The sequence below is a fragment of the Sapajus apella genome, unplaced genomic scaffold, assembly GCF_009761245.1.
Source record: "Sapajus apella isolate SASKATOON/1434 unplaced genomic scaffold, GSC_monkey_1.0 scaffold133, whole genome shotgun sequence".
In the NCBI taxonomy this organism is placed as follows: Eukaryota; Metazoa; Chordata; class Mammalia; order Primates; family Cebidae; genus Sapajus; species Sapajus apella.
In genome coordinates this window covers 3,214,676-3,230,931 of record NW_022437073.1, presented here as the reverse complement: position 1 = coordinate 3,230,931, position 16,256 = coordinate 3,214,676, and the positions used below count along the sequence as shown (strand labels likewise).

Sequence of the window (16,256 nt, the reverse complement as noted above, 5' to 3'; positions counted from 1 at the left end):
TCTTCTTTAATACCTACTTTTAATTCTGGCAGGCCAGAACTGAGTAAAAATAAATTAGAAACAGAGGAATTAAATGATTTTTTAGATATTAATTCTTCTTAGGTAATTTAAAAGCTAAAAGATGTTATAAAGTGTTTGTTTCTTGCCTGGATTATGTAATTCTTAACCAGGGTCATAATTTTGATTCACTACAAAATCATCACCTAAAACCAATCTGACTATTCCATTGGCAGAGAAATTGAAATTATGTTCCAGGAATCAACCAGAGCTTGAAGTCGCCTTCTTTATCTTCAAACTTATGGTGAATTTGAAAATCATTGTAATATGGTAAATTATTTGCTACCCAGAACATTTGACAGCTCAATTCAAGCATCTTTTAGTCTCATTCTTTAAATGACTCAGAATACTCATGCATCTATTTCTCTTCGAAAAAAACTAGATATATGTTTACAAAAGCATTGTTTTAGTAAGAATATGGATAATTGCATTCCTTTTTCTACACTGCAGGGACCACAAGGACCTCCAGGATCTGTCGGTTCAGTTGGTGGTGTTGGAGAAAAGGTAAAGATGTTAGTGACACACAGTTTGAAACAGCATGAATTAAGTACTTTTGTAATACTCAGTAGTAGTTTAAGTACTTCTAATATGTGTGTTTCTAAGCATTTTACATAGTTATATGATTCATATGTCATTTAGTAGTTTCAAAAATTAAAGTTGAAATGATTTTGAAATATTATGTTTTGATTGTGAGTTGTTATATTGAATGAGGGCAGGTATTAATTTTTTTTTAAATCTAAGCAGAAGCCTCACAATTATGATGTCATTAATATCCACATTTATAAGCTGGGAAAGCTGAGCCCTAGTGGATTCCTGTAATTTCATCAACATTTTTTCCTTAGAAAGGGACTAACTAGGATACATTCCAGTCCACGAATGTTTGGTAATACTCAATTCTCAAAATAGAAGAGATTGGTTGATGTAACTGATTTAAAGGGAAATTTTTAAAAATCCTTCAAGTCACAAAGGAATTGATCATTCATTTTGTCATATTTTGAGTTACATTTTCATTACTAATACTCTGACCTATCTTTGTCACTTTTCAAAGTAGTTGGCATGAGGCATAATATCTGGGCTCAGAATAGATTTTTTTTCTTGTGAACATGATTTCATTTAAAAAATCTGCTCTTCCTTGTATAAAAATGTCACAGTGTCTCATTGATTTCTTATTTATGCATTCATGCTCGCTTCTTAATAGAATTTTCAAGAAAATCATCATTGATATTAGCTTGCTTTAAAAAATAAACTACCAGCTTTTAGAAAAGGAAGAATTATAACATCATATGTTATGCAGCGAGAACACTAAAAATTTCCTTAATTTGCTAGTTATTAAAGGATATCAGTAGGTAGACTTACCATATTCTTAAAAATGATTCCCTTCTTTGGTCTCAAGTTTGTTCATGTATTTTATATTACACTTAAATTAACTTTTTAAATTAAAGCATTTAACTCTCAGAAAAAGGAAATGTAATAAGATGAGGTTATGTTATTATATTTTGATATTTACTTCAGCTCAACACTTGTATTCTAGTATTTTATCATTTGATTAAGAGAATTTTTAACTCATTATTTAATTCTTACTGCATTATTTGTCTTTTTTTACATTCTTAAATTTAATGTTGTGCTTTGAAACTGTTCTGGTAGTTGGTATTGAAATAGAAAACACATTTTTTATTATATTAAGTTGTCCTAGAAAACATTTTTCATTGTGCTCCGGCTCCTGTGGGAGAGCAATGGTATCTGAGGACATCATGGCGTTAAACAAATGACACCAAGGCACACACATTTTTCTTTCCTCTTCGGGTGATCTCCTTTTGGCGCTAATGCTGACTAAATTGTTGTGGGAGCTAGTCTCTAGGATTTCTAGCTTTTATTGGCTATTTTTTCCCAAAGATTTTGAATGCAGAGGGGAAATTGCAACTATCTCAGTGCTGCTCTTGAAAACAGACATGAATGCCAGATGTTTAGAGTTCTGAGAAACTTCCTTCCACATTGTTTCCATTTAGTTTAAAGCCTATGTATTACAGTAACTCCTTGCCAACTTTGACTCTTATGAGAATAATACAGTCAATCCGAATCATTCTGAATCAATCCCAGTCAAAATGTGTTACACTAAAAAACACGGTTTTAATTTCACTCCTTTCTTTTGAAAATTTTTATGTGACAGAGAGCAGGATAGAAACAGAACTCTATCTTCATTTTTTTTTAATCTAGGATAGCATAATTTGCTATAGATTACAAATTTCTGACATCAGCCTTGATTCTGGCTGAATGTATTCCCATTTCTAGAATGGAAAATTTATTTCCAGGCACTGACAGTGAATAATAAAAAGCCAGTATCTTTTAGTCATGCTGCATTTTGTTTAAATATATTTAACCTGCTTTTCATGTACTGTATATTTGCTATGAGTGCAATAAGTGACTTTTGCCCTTCAAAATAGTTTGGCCAATACAAGGAAATATTTCAGGAAATTTTCCTAAGATTTAATACAGGTTTTATAACTTTGTACATACAGAGTAATTTCCTGTCCTTTCTGAAGGGATATGTACATAAACAAGTGTGTTATATATTGAGGTAAATAGTTACACAGTAAGTAGTGATGACTTCATCATCTAGCACCTCCTTCATATACCAGTGCTCTATGATAAACTTGAATTAATTATTATTATTCAGAATGAATAGTTTGCAGCATTGTGCTACTAGGAATATAGATCAATTTATAATATTAGTTGTGTTGCAATGATTTATTGATTTGTGTTTTTGTCCCACCTTCCTTAAAAGGATTTTAAATGAAATATTTTTAGATAATTTTTAAATCTCATTTTAACTAATTGTCAGTTTACATTGTGTACACTTGGATCTAACATACCAAATAGTAATTTTCATGTATTTTGGACACATGAATATTAATGTATCATTCTTTTTCTTTTTTTTTCCCTGAGACGGAGTCTTGCTCTGTCACCAGGCTGGAGCACAGTGGCCCAGTGTCAGCTCACTGTAACCTTTGCCTCCTGGGTTCAAGGGATTCTTCCACCTCAGCCTCATGAGTAGCTGGGATGACAGGCGCATGCCAAACGCCTGGCTAATTTTTTTTGTATTTTTAGTAGACACAGGGTTTCACCATGTTGGCCAGGATGGTCTCGATCTCTTGACCTCGTAATCCACCCTCCTCGACCTCCCAAAGTGCTGGGATTACAGGCGTGAGCCACCATGCCTGGCCTAATGTATCATTCTTAAGTGAGACTTTGTAGTAAAGTGCTCATCATTTTTTTTGAAAGAGAGAATATTTTAAATTTTTTGTTTATCACCTCATGCACTTATCATTCGAAAGCACGTTCTTAAATTCTAAGATAATTTAAACCCATCTTTTTGATCACATATCATTTCCCTCATTTAATAAAAAAGAAAATAATCTTTCCACAATATCCATAAATTTGTCTTTATAGTTGATAAGAATGAAAAGAGCACAACAAAATATGTAGAGGGTTAGTAAAAATATTTTAGCTATTTCTTCTGTAGTTCTTTCTGTGATACAATCATGAATTAATGTGGTGCGTAAGAAAATATTTTAATTATTTCTTTTGCTGTGCAGAAGTTTTTTAGTTTAATTAAATCTCATTGTCTAGTTGGGGGTTTCTTTTGCCCGTGCGTTTGAGATCCCAGTCATGAATGATTTGCCTAGACCAATGTCCAAAAGAATTTTCCCTATGTTTTCTTTCAGTATTTTTACAGTTTCAGGTCTTATGTTTAAATTATTGAATCCATCTTGAGTTGATTTTTGTAGTTGGTAAGAAATAGGAGTCCAGTTTTATTCTTCTGTTTAATTCATATTTCTCAGCATCATTTATTGAAAAGTGGGTCTTTTCCTCTTTGTTTTTGTCAACTTTGTCAAAGATTAGTTTGCTGTAAATATGTTTTTTGACTACTATAATCTTATAGCATAATTTGAAGTCAGATATTTTGATGTCTCCAGCTTTGTTCTTTTTGCTTAAGATTGCTTTGGCAAAAAGGTTATTTTTTTGGTGTCATGTGAATTTTAGGATATTTTTTCTGATTATGTGAAAAATGACATGCTCAATGTACATGCACAATAGATTTATATTTCCAAATAAATATTTTAATATGGACATTTTACAATTGATTTGAATGCCAAACTACTTGTTTCATTTTTAAGATATGAATGCCAGCTCTTGGAATATCACTAATTTATCATTCCATTACACTAAGATAGGTGAATGATTCCTGCTTTATAAATAATGTAAATGCAATCTTTTACTTGTAAGATTTATCCAAAAATTCTGAAAATATTTGCTGTTCGTCTTGAGAGAGGAAATAATTTACACACCACACTACTGATAAGAAATTCTTGAAAAGTACATGATGCCTCCACCATTAAATGGGTGATTTAAGAATTTAAAATATGTGTATATTCTCAGAGTAGGAAGCTATGTAAACAAAATAGTCTCTGTCCTGAAATTAGGTTTATATTTAATATGACACATTTACTTCAGAGTAGTAGGTTTGTGTCAGGAATACTGGAAATATAAGAGTTAAAAAGTAAGGGAAATTTAGGCCTCACTTCTTTTTCTATTTAAAATAACAATTTACACCTCAGAATTGCCAAGACCACTAGTGTGACTGCTTTTGAGTGGAAATGTGGTAAATAAAGGTGCTGTTTTATTTTACTTACGTGATCACTTGAATAAGATGTTATATTTTTTGTGCATTTTGAAGTGTGAGGCATTAGCAACAGACTTAACATAGTTAAAACCTACTAAAGAGATTTATTTATTTGTCCACTGGGGTAGAAAAAAAGCCATTCACATCTAAACAGGGAGATAATAAAGGCTATCACATTTATGTGTATGCTCAAATGGAGCAGTTTTAATTAGTGTCTAACCACCTTTGCATATCTTATAGTTATTGTCTTTCCTCTAAGTACTTTAGATTTCTGCTAAACAAATCCTATAGAATGTCAGCGTATGTACTACCAAGTCATCTGTTGATTTGTTGTAGCTAAGAGAAATGAATTTATATTTTAGTAAACAACAATTTGAAATTGTTTACTCGATAAATTGATTGTAATATGAATATAGGCACAGTGAAAATACATAATATGGGAAACATGCATATGTCTGTTATGATGGTTTTGTGGTAATCTGGATTCATATGCTGACTATTTACTAACCAGTGAGAATGTCAAGCCTATATAATTCTAATTACTCACCTGAGAAGTAAAAAACACTGGGTCACTAATAGAAAAAGTTCTTTTGTTATTAAAGTTTTTCAATGCCTTTTAAATAACATAAAAACTTAAGGCTAATCTACAATGATATGATCACATTTGAATTTTACAAATGTAAAATATCTCTGCATTCTAATACTAATTTTATCTTCTTTATATAGGGTGAACCTGGAGAAGCAGGGAACCCAGGACCTCCTGGGGAAGCAGGCATAGGTGTAAGTACTGTGTTATTTTACCACAGTGTGCTATTGGTTTTTGAATTTTTTTTTTACAGCATTATAAACATGTAACTTAACTCTTAGCTGTGATTCAACTATTTACTTTCCCTTTCCACCCCATTAAGGATAATCACAAATACAAAGCCTTGTTTAATAACTGTGCATATCCTCTGTATATGTAGATTCATAAGCAAATTCAAAGATCATATTTACTTAAGTTAGAACATTAAAATTATGAGCTGTTTACTGTACACATTTCCTTTGATTAACTGTCCATAAAAGGAAGAAACAAAAAGTCCTGCTGCCTTAAATAAACATTTTTGAATTGTATTAGGACTATATTATTCTAATTAGTTTAAACTGGGAGTATATTTGTTCACCAGGAAACATTTGACAATACCTGGAGACACTTTTGATATTTAAAAGTGGAGAGCTGGTATCCAGTTAGTAAAGGCCAGGGATACTGTAAGGCTTCTTAAAGGGCACAGAACAGCTCCCCACAGCAAAAATTGTCTGGCCCAATGTGCCAAGGTTAATAAACTCTTATGCAAAACTTGTAAGATAACTTTTTTTTTTTTTTTTTTTTTTTTTAACATTATGTAGGGTCCCAAAGGAGAAAGGGGAGAGAAAGGTGAAGCTGGCCCACCTGGAGCTGCTGGACCTCCTGGTGCCAAGGGGCCACCAGGTGATGATGGCCCTAAGGGTAACCCGGTAAGTGAGTTTGGTCACCTCTCGTGGCATTTATGCCAAACTCCCCTTTCAGCTTCTCTTAGATTAGTCATCCTGAGACTCTGGACCATAGTTGCTAAATCTGACTTTTCATCATTTCATATATTCATAAGCATTCTCTATTGAATTAAATCTTTAGAAATTTTTTTTATTTGTTACATCTACATAATTTAACTTTTTTTTAAAAAATTGTACTTTAAGTTCTGGGGTACATGTGCAGATCTTGCAGAATTGTTGCATAGGTACACATGTGCCATGGTGGTTTTCTAAATTTTGGGCAGGAGAAGACAAATATTCTGGCAGATTTTGCCATGACATTAACCTCTTAACCTCCAAAATGTCATAACTTTATAAAAATTTGTTTTTCATTTATTTCTTTTTCTTTCAAAACATCATTTTAGGGTCCCGTTGGTTTTCCTGGAGATCCTGGTCCTCCTGGGGAACCTGGCCCTGCAGTAAGTATCATGGAAAAATTAAGAAATTATTTTGATGGGAATGTTTCCAATTTCTGTATTGTTAATAAAGAAAAACCTAATTACCTAAGTGAACTCCAGAAAACAGAAAGAAAAAAAAAAACATAAAAAGTAATTGCAATTTCAGGAAAATCCATATATTGGAGACTATTGCACCAATGTTGTATGATTAAGCTGTTTATGCAACATAGGTGCAAGAGTTGGATTAGGTTCCTAGACTTTCATGGATTGTAAAAACAAATTATCTGAGTAGCATTATTATTATTAATTCAAAGGTACAGGATCTTTGCTTTTCTTTCTCTTCTGTAATGCAAGTCCTATTCAAAACTGTACCATATTTGCTCATGGTGAAAGGATTCACTGGCATTGTACTCTAACAACATCTTCTTTCTTCCTTATATAAAGAGCGTGCTGTATTTTAAATTTGATTTATTAATAGTAGCAGTTTTACAGATTTTTTGTGGGGAGACTGAGAGGTATCACAATATTTTTTTAAAATGGTTAAAAGAATATAATGATTTTATTTGTCCATTTAAAAATGTATCTCAAGAGATGGTCTACCATACCTTTTTCCTAATAAGTAGTGTGATTTATTGACACTGAGATATATCTTGCTTCATATTCTCTTGTCTCTTACAGGGTCAAGATGGTATTGGTGGTGACAAGGGTGAAGATGGAGATCCTGGTCAACCAGTGAGTAAATATACTTTTTTTTTTTTTTAGTCTTTACATAATCTCAAAGCATTTTATGAGATAATCAGAACTAATTGGCCTTTCAAGAACATAGCTCTATGTGTATGCACTTGTCCTGAAAGAATTGTCAAAAAAAAATTTGAATTCCAGTTAAAAGTCAATCTTACATGGAGTGTTTCTTATTTGATGTAAATTAAGAAATATAAGCAGTCTTTACAATAAAAAAGCAATCATATCATACTAATGACATTGTCATACTATATCAAGTTTAGATATCTATCCATTGTGTTAAAAAATTAAAACGCTAATAATACCAAAAGAAAAAAGGTCAAGTTATTGTCCCATCATTAACATGAATTATTTTAATTATGAACCTAAATGAACTTTCAACATAGTATAGGACTTTTTAAAAAAATTTTTGGAATGATACAGGAGTGTACTTTGGCCACATGTAGTTACTTAGGGAGAAAGAAAGGGAGGGCACTCACTTTGGAGCCAAAGAAAACTATCCCCCAACACAATTTTGTCTCTGGGACCATTCCCACTAGATGCTTAGCTATCACACATACAGGCTTATTCTGTATACGGTAGATAAGACCTGTGGATCATATCTCAGCATGTGTATTAATCCATTCTCATGCTGCTATGAATTACACAGGACTGGGTAATTTATAAAGGAAAAAGGCTTAATTGACTCACAATTCTGCATGGCTGGGAAGGCCTCAGAAAACTTACAATATGGTGGAAGGAGAAGCAAGCATGTCCTTCTTCACAAGGCAGTAGGAGAGAGGAGTACCAAGTGAAGGGGGAAAAGCCTCTTATAAAACCATCAGATCTTATGAGAACTCACTCACTATCACAAGAACAGCATATGAGTAACCACCCCCATGACTCCATTACGTCTCACTGCGTACCTCCCATGACACGGGGATTTTAGGAAATACAATTCAAGACGAGATTTGGGTGGAGACACAACCAAACCGTATCAGCATGTTATATACACCTTGGCATAGAATGTTAGTTTTGACAAGAAGAAATTTAGAAGTAATAGTATTATGGTTTCACAAATGTATGTAATATGAGTTGAATTATTAACCATATGATTAATTAGCTTGCCTGTTTAATGCTTGCCAGATATAAATTAATACCTTTTTAAAGTACACAGTTTTACATGAAGAGAATTTGATTCAGTTTATTATAACTATGAATAATTTTCCCATGTAAATTTGCCAGCTCTAACCATAAATATCTAGAAGAAGTTTAGGTATCTGAAATAGGGCTGACATTTTCTGGGAAATATTGACATGTGGAAATGAAGAAAGAGGGTTGGCTTTCATCAGGATTTTGAAAATTTGTGTAGGCCACAAAATAATATCCAATTTCATAAAAGGTATTTTTTTTTTTTACATTTTATAGGGTCCTCCTGGTCCATCTGGTGAGGCTGGCCCACCAGGTCCTCCTGGAAAAAGAGTAAGTTTCTTTAATTCTTTATTTGGAACATATGCACTTTAGTCACCATGTATATAAATTTATGTAATGTATGTAAGCTGCAGGCAGCATGTTATAAAGATGATGAAAAATATCATAAGTCCTAACAGTTTTTAAATGTGCCAGATAATAACTCAAATAGAATATATTCTAACTATTTTACTGTCACAATAAAAATGAGAAAAACAACTTCTACTTAAGAAGTTTTCCACTGCTCTGTGCTTAGAACACCCCTTTGTACAAATGTAGTAGATTATTATTAAAGACTTTGGTAGTATCCTGAACATTAACTTCTCATGTAATACATGGGGTTGAGCTGTCAAAAGTCCAGTGCTAACTTAAAACATTGTAAAAACCTGAGTGTATCAATAGAATGAGCTCAGGAATCAGTATATAATGTTAAATTGCTTTACGTTGTCAAACTTCTCTGACTCGGAAACAATATTTTAATGATATGCTATAGCAAAATATAAATAAATAGGCATTGCTGAAAATATTGGCCATAGAAGACCCTAGGAGGTTTACTTTACCGTAAATCTTTTCTCACTGATGCATTATGTTCATAATAAAGCAATCTTGGCAGACCTGCCTCCTGAAGCATCTATCACACCTTACAGTGTTCTTCTGTACCTCCTTCAGTCTATTTTCAAACCGACACATAAATAGAATATGTGATAAACATCAAAATATATTTCTCAGGTTAATTCCCTCTTCAGTAATCAAAAGACACAGAGCTATTGGGGCCACTACTGTTTTCTAATGTTATCTTTAGTTTACGGGAATTTTTCACACTGAATATCCTCACATTAAACATAGAATGTGAATGGGTTTTACTTTGTCTCCCAGCAATACAAATTTGAATCAATATTTGCAAATATTTCTCTTTGCCAAAAATAAATTTAATTTATAATAAAAACTTGTCTCTGAACACAATTTGCTCTTCATTGGCCAAGTGTATTCTTTTACCTTTTCTCTTATTATTATTATTTTGTCTACAACCCCAAAGCATGGTCTCAGTGTAGATTTATCCCCAAACAACCATGGGGCTGTCATTCTTATAAAGTAATTAGAAAGTGTAACATGATTTTTGATATCTGTTGCCTCTTTCTTCTTGAAGTCCAACTGCTCACAAAACTATGATGCATAAGTATCTATTATAGTATTTCAGAACTTTGGAAGAATAGTTATATAAAACAGTGGAATGGGTTTACATCCTTCTTGAAACAACAGGAAATCATTTTGTTTCCTTCCCCTGGCCTCAGATGGTGGGATACTATATAATGTGGTTAGTAGAACAATGCAGTCACAATAGCTGACTTTCAACCAATCTCCACCAGTTATTACCTGTATTACATTGGGAAAATTGTGTATTCTCTGTTTCTCAGGGGACCGAACACCAACCCAAGGTTTGGGCTGAATATAAGATAACTCATGTAATACAATAAAAAAGTATTCACATCATAACTGTGCTGTGTTTTCTCTGAGTTATGGCATAGTTATTATATACTTCTGAGCTCAAGGATTATCATCATACAAGTATAAAGCATGTTGCTTTTGTACAGAGGAAATTAAACCTTGCTTCAAAGCATGGTAGCAACTAGAAAAGGAGAGACTATGTCAAAATTGATTTCGAATATTTTATTATATATATTGGCAGCTTCTCAGCTCATTTCATTACTCAAGTCAAATTCTCAGCAAGTCCTATCTAATCTAGTTTCATTTTAAAATATGTCAAAAATTTGCACATTTATAATTTTTAATATATGTAACTAATTACCATTTGATATTTGAGATGACTTCTCTTAAGATAGTGATGTGTTAAGAGCTCTCTCATGAACTACAGAGTGAGAGTTTTGGAGTGAATTCATTTCTTTAGCCATTCAGTGGTGGGTCACATGAATCACTCATTTTAAGCACAACTGAGTATTTTTGAAAAATTTTTTAAGTAAATGAATAAAATAACTTATTAAAGAGTATTAATGGAAACATTAAAAAAGGACATATAAGTGTGAACCAGTAAATCTCAAGCCCCTTTTAGAATAATAATATAACCCAACTTATATACAAACCTATAACTATCACATAAAAATGTTGTACGTTAAAACTGTTAAACTGTTGTGTGAAACTATTTTGATATAATAATATTGACACTCTTGATATTATAAACTTTCAAAGTATTTTCAGTAATATTTACTAATTTTTAAATCATGATAATGCAATACATTTTTATCCTTTATTGTAGGATGTTTTAAAAATATATTTGTGTTTATTACTTTGGAATCGATAATTAAAAACAGTTATAATTTTAGTGAATAACTCAGACTTCTAGGAAGACATCTCCAAAATACTGGAATTGAGAAAATATCATAGAAAAATCAGTGCATACACAGAGAGTTAGATTATATCTTTGTTCTACAACACCAATGTAGATGTGAGTAGTAGAAAGTTCATGTATTTGCTTTCTTATTCATTTATATCTGTTTGACCTCTGCATTTTCTATTAAAATGAGATATAATTTTAAAACACGAGTTAATCCCTGATTCTTAATTCCTGTCTCTTATAATGAATGATGCATTTTCATATATTAGAAATAACTATAGTAAAATATACTAGTATATTAATGAAAATATAATGTACACTCAAGTTTAGTTACTTGTTGCTTTAAGAACATGAAGCTTACTTTTTTAGTACATTTAGTGTTGCTATAGAGGAATACCTGAGGCTGGGAAATATATAAAGAAAAGAGATTTATCTAGCTCACAGTTTTGCAGGCTTTACAGGAAACATGATGCCAACATCTGCTTCTGGTGAGGGCTTCAGGCTGCTCCCACTCACGGTGGAAGGAAAAGCGGAGCAGGAATGTGCAGAAATCACATGGTAAAAGAGGAAGCAGGAGGGGGAAGGGGAGGTGCCAGGCACATTTTAACAAGGAGCTCTCTCAGGAACTAACAGAGTGAGAAGCAACTCACCCCTACCCAGGAAGGGTATTAGTCTGTTCATGAGAAATCCATCCCTATAACTCAGACACCTCCCATTGGGCTCTACTGCCAAGATTTGAAATCAAATTTCAACATGAGGTTTGGAGGGGAGAAATATCCAAATTATAGCAATAATCAATAATTATTTTTCATCAAAAATTAAAGATTATATTTTTTATTAATATAAAGATATTAATATATAAATTAAAGATTATATTTTATTGATACAAAGATACTAATATATAAGATACTGTTAAATTGTAAGCAATTGGTGAAGTTTTCTTTAGGTGTAAATGTCAAATACAATTAGAAGATAGAAAAAATTATGTTACTCTCCTTCCTGCCAATATTTTTAACTAGACAACATGATTAACTTCCCTGATTAAAATGAATTGGAAAAAACTTAAAAAAATAAAATTATGAATAACTACATTGATAAGATGGGTAAATAATGAGAAATTAAGATAATTTATTTGCAAAGTTATACTTGATTTTTATATAGATATATAGGCAATAGTGTCATCGAAGAAAAAGCCCAGAAAATATCCAATGGTATATATAAATCTCATTTGTAACAAATTGGACATTACACATCAATGGAAAGTGGATAGACTATTAAAAAAAATTCTGCTGGGAGAAAGGATTTTATATATGGAAAAAGATTAAATATGCCTCATCTATCTCATTTCACAGAACTCAATGCCAGTTGATTAGTAATCATAAATGTCAAAGGTAAACTTTGAAATATTTTAGCAAAAATTATTGGAGAATAATTTTTTGAGCTTCAGTTATAAATTCTGATCACACAAGCGTAACCAGAAAGGAATAGACTGATGTATCAAATATGTGACTGTTACAATTTCCTATTTATCCAAAAAATACTTAGAAAACATTGGAACAAAAAGATCTGATCAGCAGAAAATATTTCTAATATGCAGGAAACTTGCACAGAATAATTTGTTCGAATATCTAAGCATTTCTCACAAATTAGAATAGCAAGAAAAAAACAATAGAAAAAATATGCCAAAGGCATGAAAAAGTATTTGACACAAATACCCATGAAACATGAAAAAATATTTTTAGAAGTCAGAAAAATGTGCCAGAAATTACATTGAGATACTATATCACATTCATCAATTAGCAAAAATATACTCGGACAAACCAAGTATTGGGAAGAATGTTTTCAAAAACCAGTGAAGATTACTTGTTGTGAATTACTATGTACTGCCACTTTAGGGAAATAGTTGTATGTTACCTAATAGAATCTAACATGAACTTTTTCTACCATAGGGTAATTCCATTTCTAAGCACATATCCTAGATGACATTTTTTACATATTCACCAAAAGACCGAAAGAAGAATGTTGTGTTATCTTTGTTAATAATACCTGTAGACAAGATAAGTTAATTGAGGTATATTCAAAAACTAAAATGTTATAGGCAATAAAAGTGAATATGCTACAGATGGATATTCTGGATATGTTATGGATAACATAGATGAATCTCAACATCTAATATTAAATGTCAAACAGAATAAATATGTGTATGTGTATACGTATGTCTTGTGTGTGTATGTGTTTATAATATTGAACTGGAAAGATTATATTACATTATTTCATTTATATAATATGCAAAGTTGTTAGGACATGTTTAACATTTAAACGTAAGTGGTAAACATGATAAAGAAAAGTAAGGTAATGATTAACAAAAATTTAGGATGGTAGTTATTTCTGTGGAAAGAAGTGTATTGCAATTGTTACAAGTGGTATTTAGGAAGCTTCTAAGTTTGTGATACTGTACTGTGTTATCTAATGCATTTGCATGTTGAAAGCCTAAAATAATATAATATTGAGTCATTCTAGTATATGTTCTTCAGCATTATTAGAAAGTGTGTTAATGGAGTTCACTGTGATTTTTGATAAATTATTTTAAAATAACCTCATAAAAATTTTAGTGCTGTTCTATCCTCTCTTTTTAAATTATAATTTATAGAAAGATGATAAGCTATTTTAATCCATTCTAGTCACTTGGTAAACAAAATTGGAAGACTTTGTATTCATGAATTAATAATAACATGAGGACTGTGGTGGCTATGCATTGCTTACAAAGCTATTCACATTCATTTTGATGTAGCAGAAAAATCAACCCTAGGTCAGCCCGACTGAGCAATAATATGCAGATTTTTCTGTTTTAAAATATGGCAACAATAAATTGAAACTGAAAGCCATTTAACACAATATGTTAAATTGTTTTCTATATTAGGTTTGGATAAACTGGCATGCTTAAATGCTTTTGTCTGTTTTACATAATAATCTATTTTCTTCACCAGAGTAAAATATATTGTAATGGTGTGAAAAATTACTCTTACGTCAACAATCTTATTACTAAAACTATGATTTGTTCTGATTTAACACTAGCAATTAATGCTTGCACTCTTAATTTACAGCCTGCAACACTATTTAGTCAATAGCTCTACCTCAACCTAAACAAATAGGTGGCTTATCTTGAAAAAAAAGAAAAAGAAGGAAATGGAAACACAGGCCGAGTGCAGTGGCTGACACCGGTAATCCCAGCACTTTGGGAGACAGGCAGGAGTATTGCTTATGCCCAGGAGTCTGAGACAACATAGTGAGGCTCCTGTCTTTACAAGAACTTTAAAAAATTACCCAGATGTGGTGGTGCCTGCCTGTAGTTCCAGCTACCTGGGAGGCTGAGGTGGGAGGATTGCTTGAGCCCGGGAGGTTCAGGCTGCAGCGAGTCATAATTGTTCTACTCTACTCCAACCTGACCAACAGAGGGAGACCCGCTCTCAAAAAAAACAAAAAGCAAATCCAAAAATTGAAGCCCAAATTATTTGCTAAGATCATTTGCAATCTATAAACTGACACTCCTTTTATCTTAATTTCACTACAAAGTAGACCAGAATGCTGTTGCATCAGAATCAGACAGAATTGCTTTCAAAACCTTGCTACCTAAAAATGTGACTTGGGATAAGTTAATGTATTTGAGTCTCAGTTTTCTCATTTATAAAGGGGGAATACCAACTAATTTACAGTGCTGAAGTAAGGACTAAATTAAATTTAGAAAATGTATATTTAAAGCACAAAGCCTAATACTTGAATTTGCCAAGATCTCAAACAGTGGATGTTATTATTAGGCATTGAATAAGGGTTTCAAATTGTGGTATTATTTATAAACTAAATGAGCTTATTATTACATAAAAGGTAAAGACAAAAGGGAGTAAAATATTTTATTCTAATGTCCAAGTTGCTTACATTAAAGAAAAGCACATAAGCAATAAATTCATGGTAAATTTAGTTTTGTTTATTATTGAATTATGCTTTGTTGTTTGAGTTCAACGGTGACCAATATTGAACTAATTTGGTGATACACATACAAAAAGGATATAGAATATTAATTAACTGCACTTTCAAAGTATAGTATATTGTAATTTTAAAGAAATTTATACTTATAATCATAATGTAAATTAGTTATTCCTTGGTATAAATTCATGTGACATATATGGTAAAGAATTTCCTATGAGAACAATTGCCAAAATTAGAAGCATTTAAACTCATGACAACTGCACATATTTTTTAATAGAATTGATTTGTTAAACAATAGAGATTTAAGACCAGTTTAAGAAATAATCAAGTTTTTAAACTAAGTCAATTTAGAAGGAGGTATTTGGCCATGCCTGTGGATCCCAGCACTTTGAGAAGCTGAAGAGGATCACTTGAGCTCAGGAGTAGGAGACCAGCCTGGACAAAATGGCAAAACCCTGTCTCTACAAAAAAATACAAAAGTTAGCCAGATATGATGGCATGAGCCTGTAGTCCCAGCTACTCAGAAGCTGAGGTGGGAGAATGGCTTGAGCCCAGGGGTTTGAGGCTGGAGTGAGCCAAGATCACAGGGCTGCTCTCGAGCCTGGGCAACAGGGTGAGACTCTGTGTCTGAAAGAAAAATGAAAGCACCGTATATCAGTGAGATCACTCTGTTTATACACTGTACATATGTAAGGTCACTTTGTCACTTTGTCTAAAGCATGGATGATCATAAAGCATCTAATCATAGAGGGGTGTAATGCAGAGTGAATTCTATGAATTGAAACTGATTTGAGAACACTGACACCACAAACCTTTGTGTTCAGTCGGCAGACAGCAATGTCTGATGCAGCAATCAATTTAATACCACTTTTGTGAAAATAGTGAGAACATATTGATATGCAGTAAGGTAATATCTGTTATACAGGCTTGTGGTTTGGTTGACTACAGAATTGACTTACAATCTGTTTCCCTTTACTTCATCTAGAAATGTTAATCTTAAATTAGCTTTGTATATATTTTGTGGAAATTAACATTTCTCAGATCCTTA

At 32.1% G+C, this 16,256-nt stretch overlaps 1 protein-coding gene across 3 annotated transcripts in view; it reads left to right on the top strand.

The window, feature by feature from the left end:
- Window positions 1-16,256, top strand: part of COL11A1 (collagen type XI alpha 1 chain) — a 213,456-nt gene that overhangs the window by 167,748 nt on the left and 29,452 nt on the right. For all 3 annotated transcript variants that reach the window (XM_032262929.1, XM_032262930.1, XM_032262931.1), the window contains 6 exons: window positions 508-561; window positions 5,465-5,518; window positions 6,125-6,232; window positions 6,652-6,705; window positions 7,363-7,416; window positions 8,833-8,886. In XM_032262929.1, the coding sequence (XP_032118820.1) occupies window positions 508-561; window positions 5,465-5,518; window positions 6,125-6,232; window positions 6,652-6,705; window positions 7,363-7,416; window positions 8,833-8,886 (378 nt within the window). The remainder of the gene's footprint in view (window positions 1-507; window positions 562-5,464; window positions 5,519-6,124; window positions 6,233-6,651; window positions 6,706-7,362; window positions 7,417-8,832; window positions 8,887-16,256) is intronic.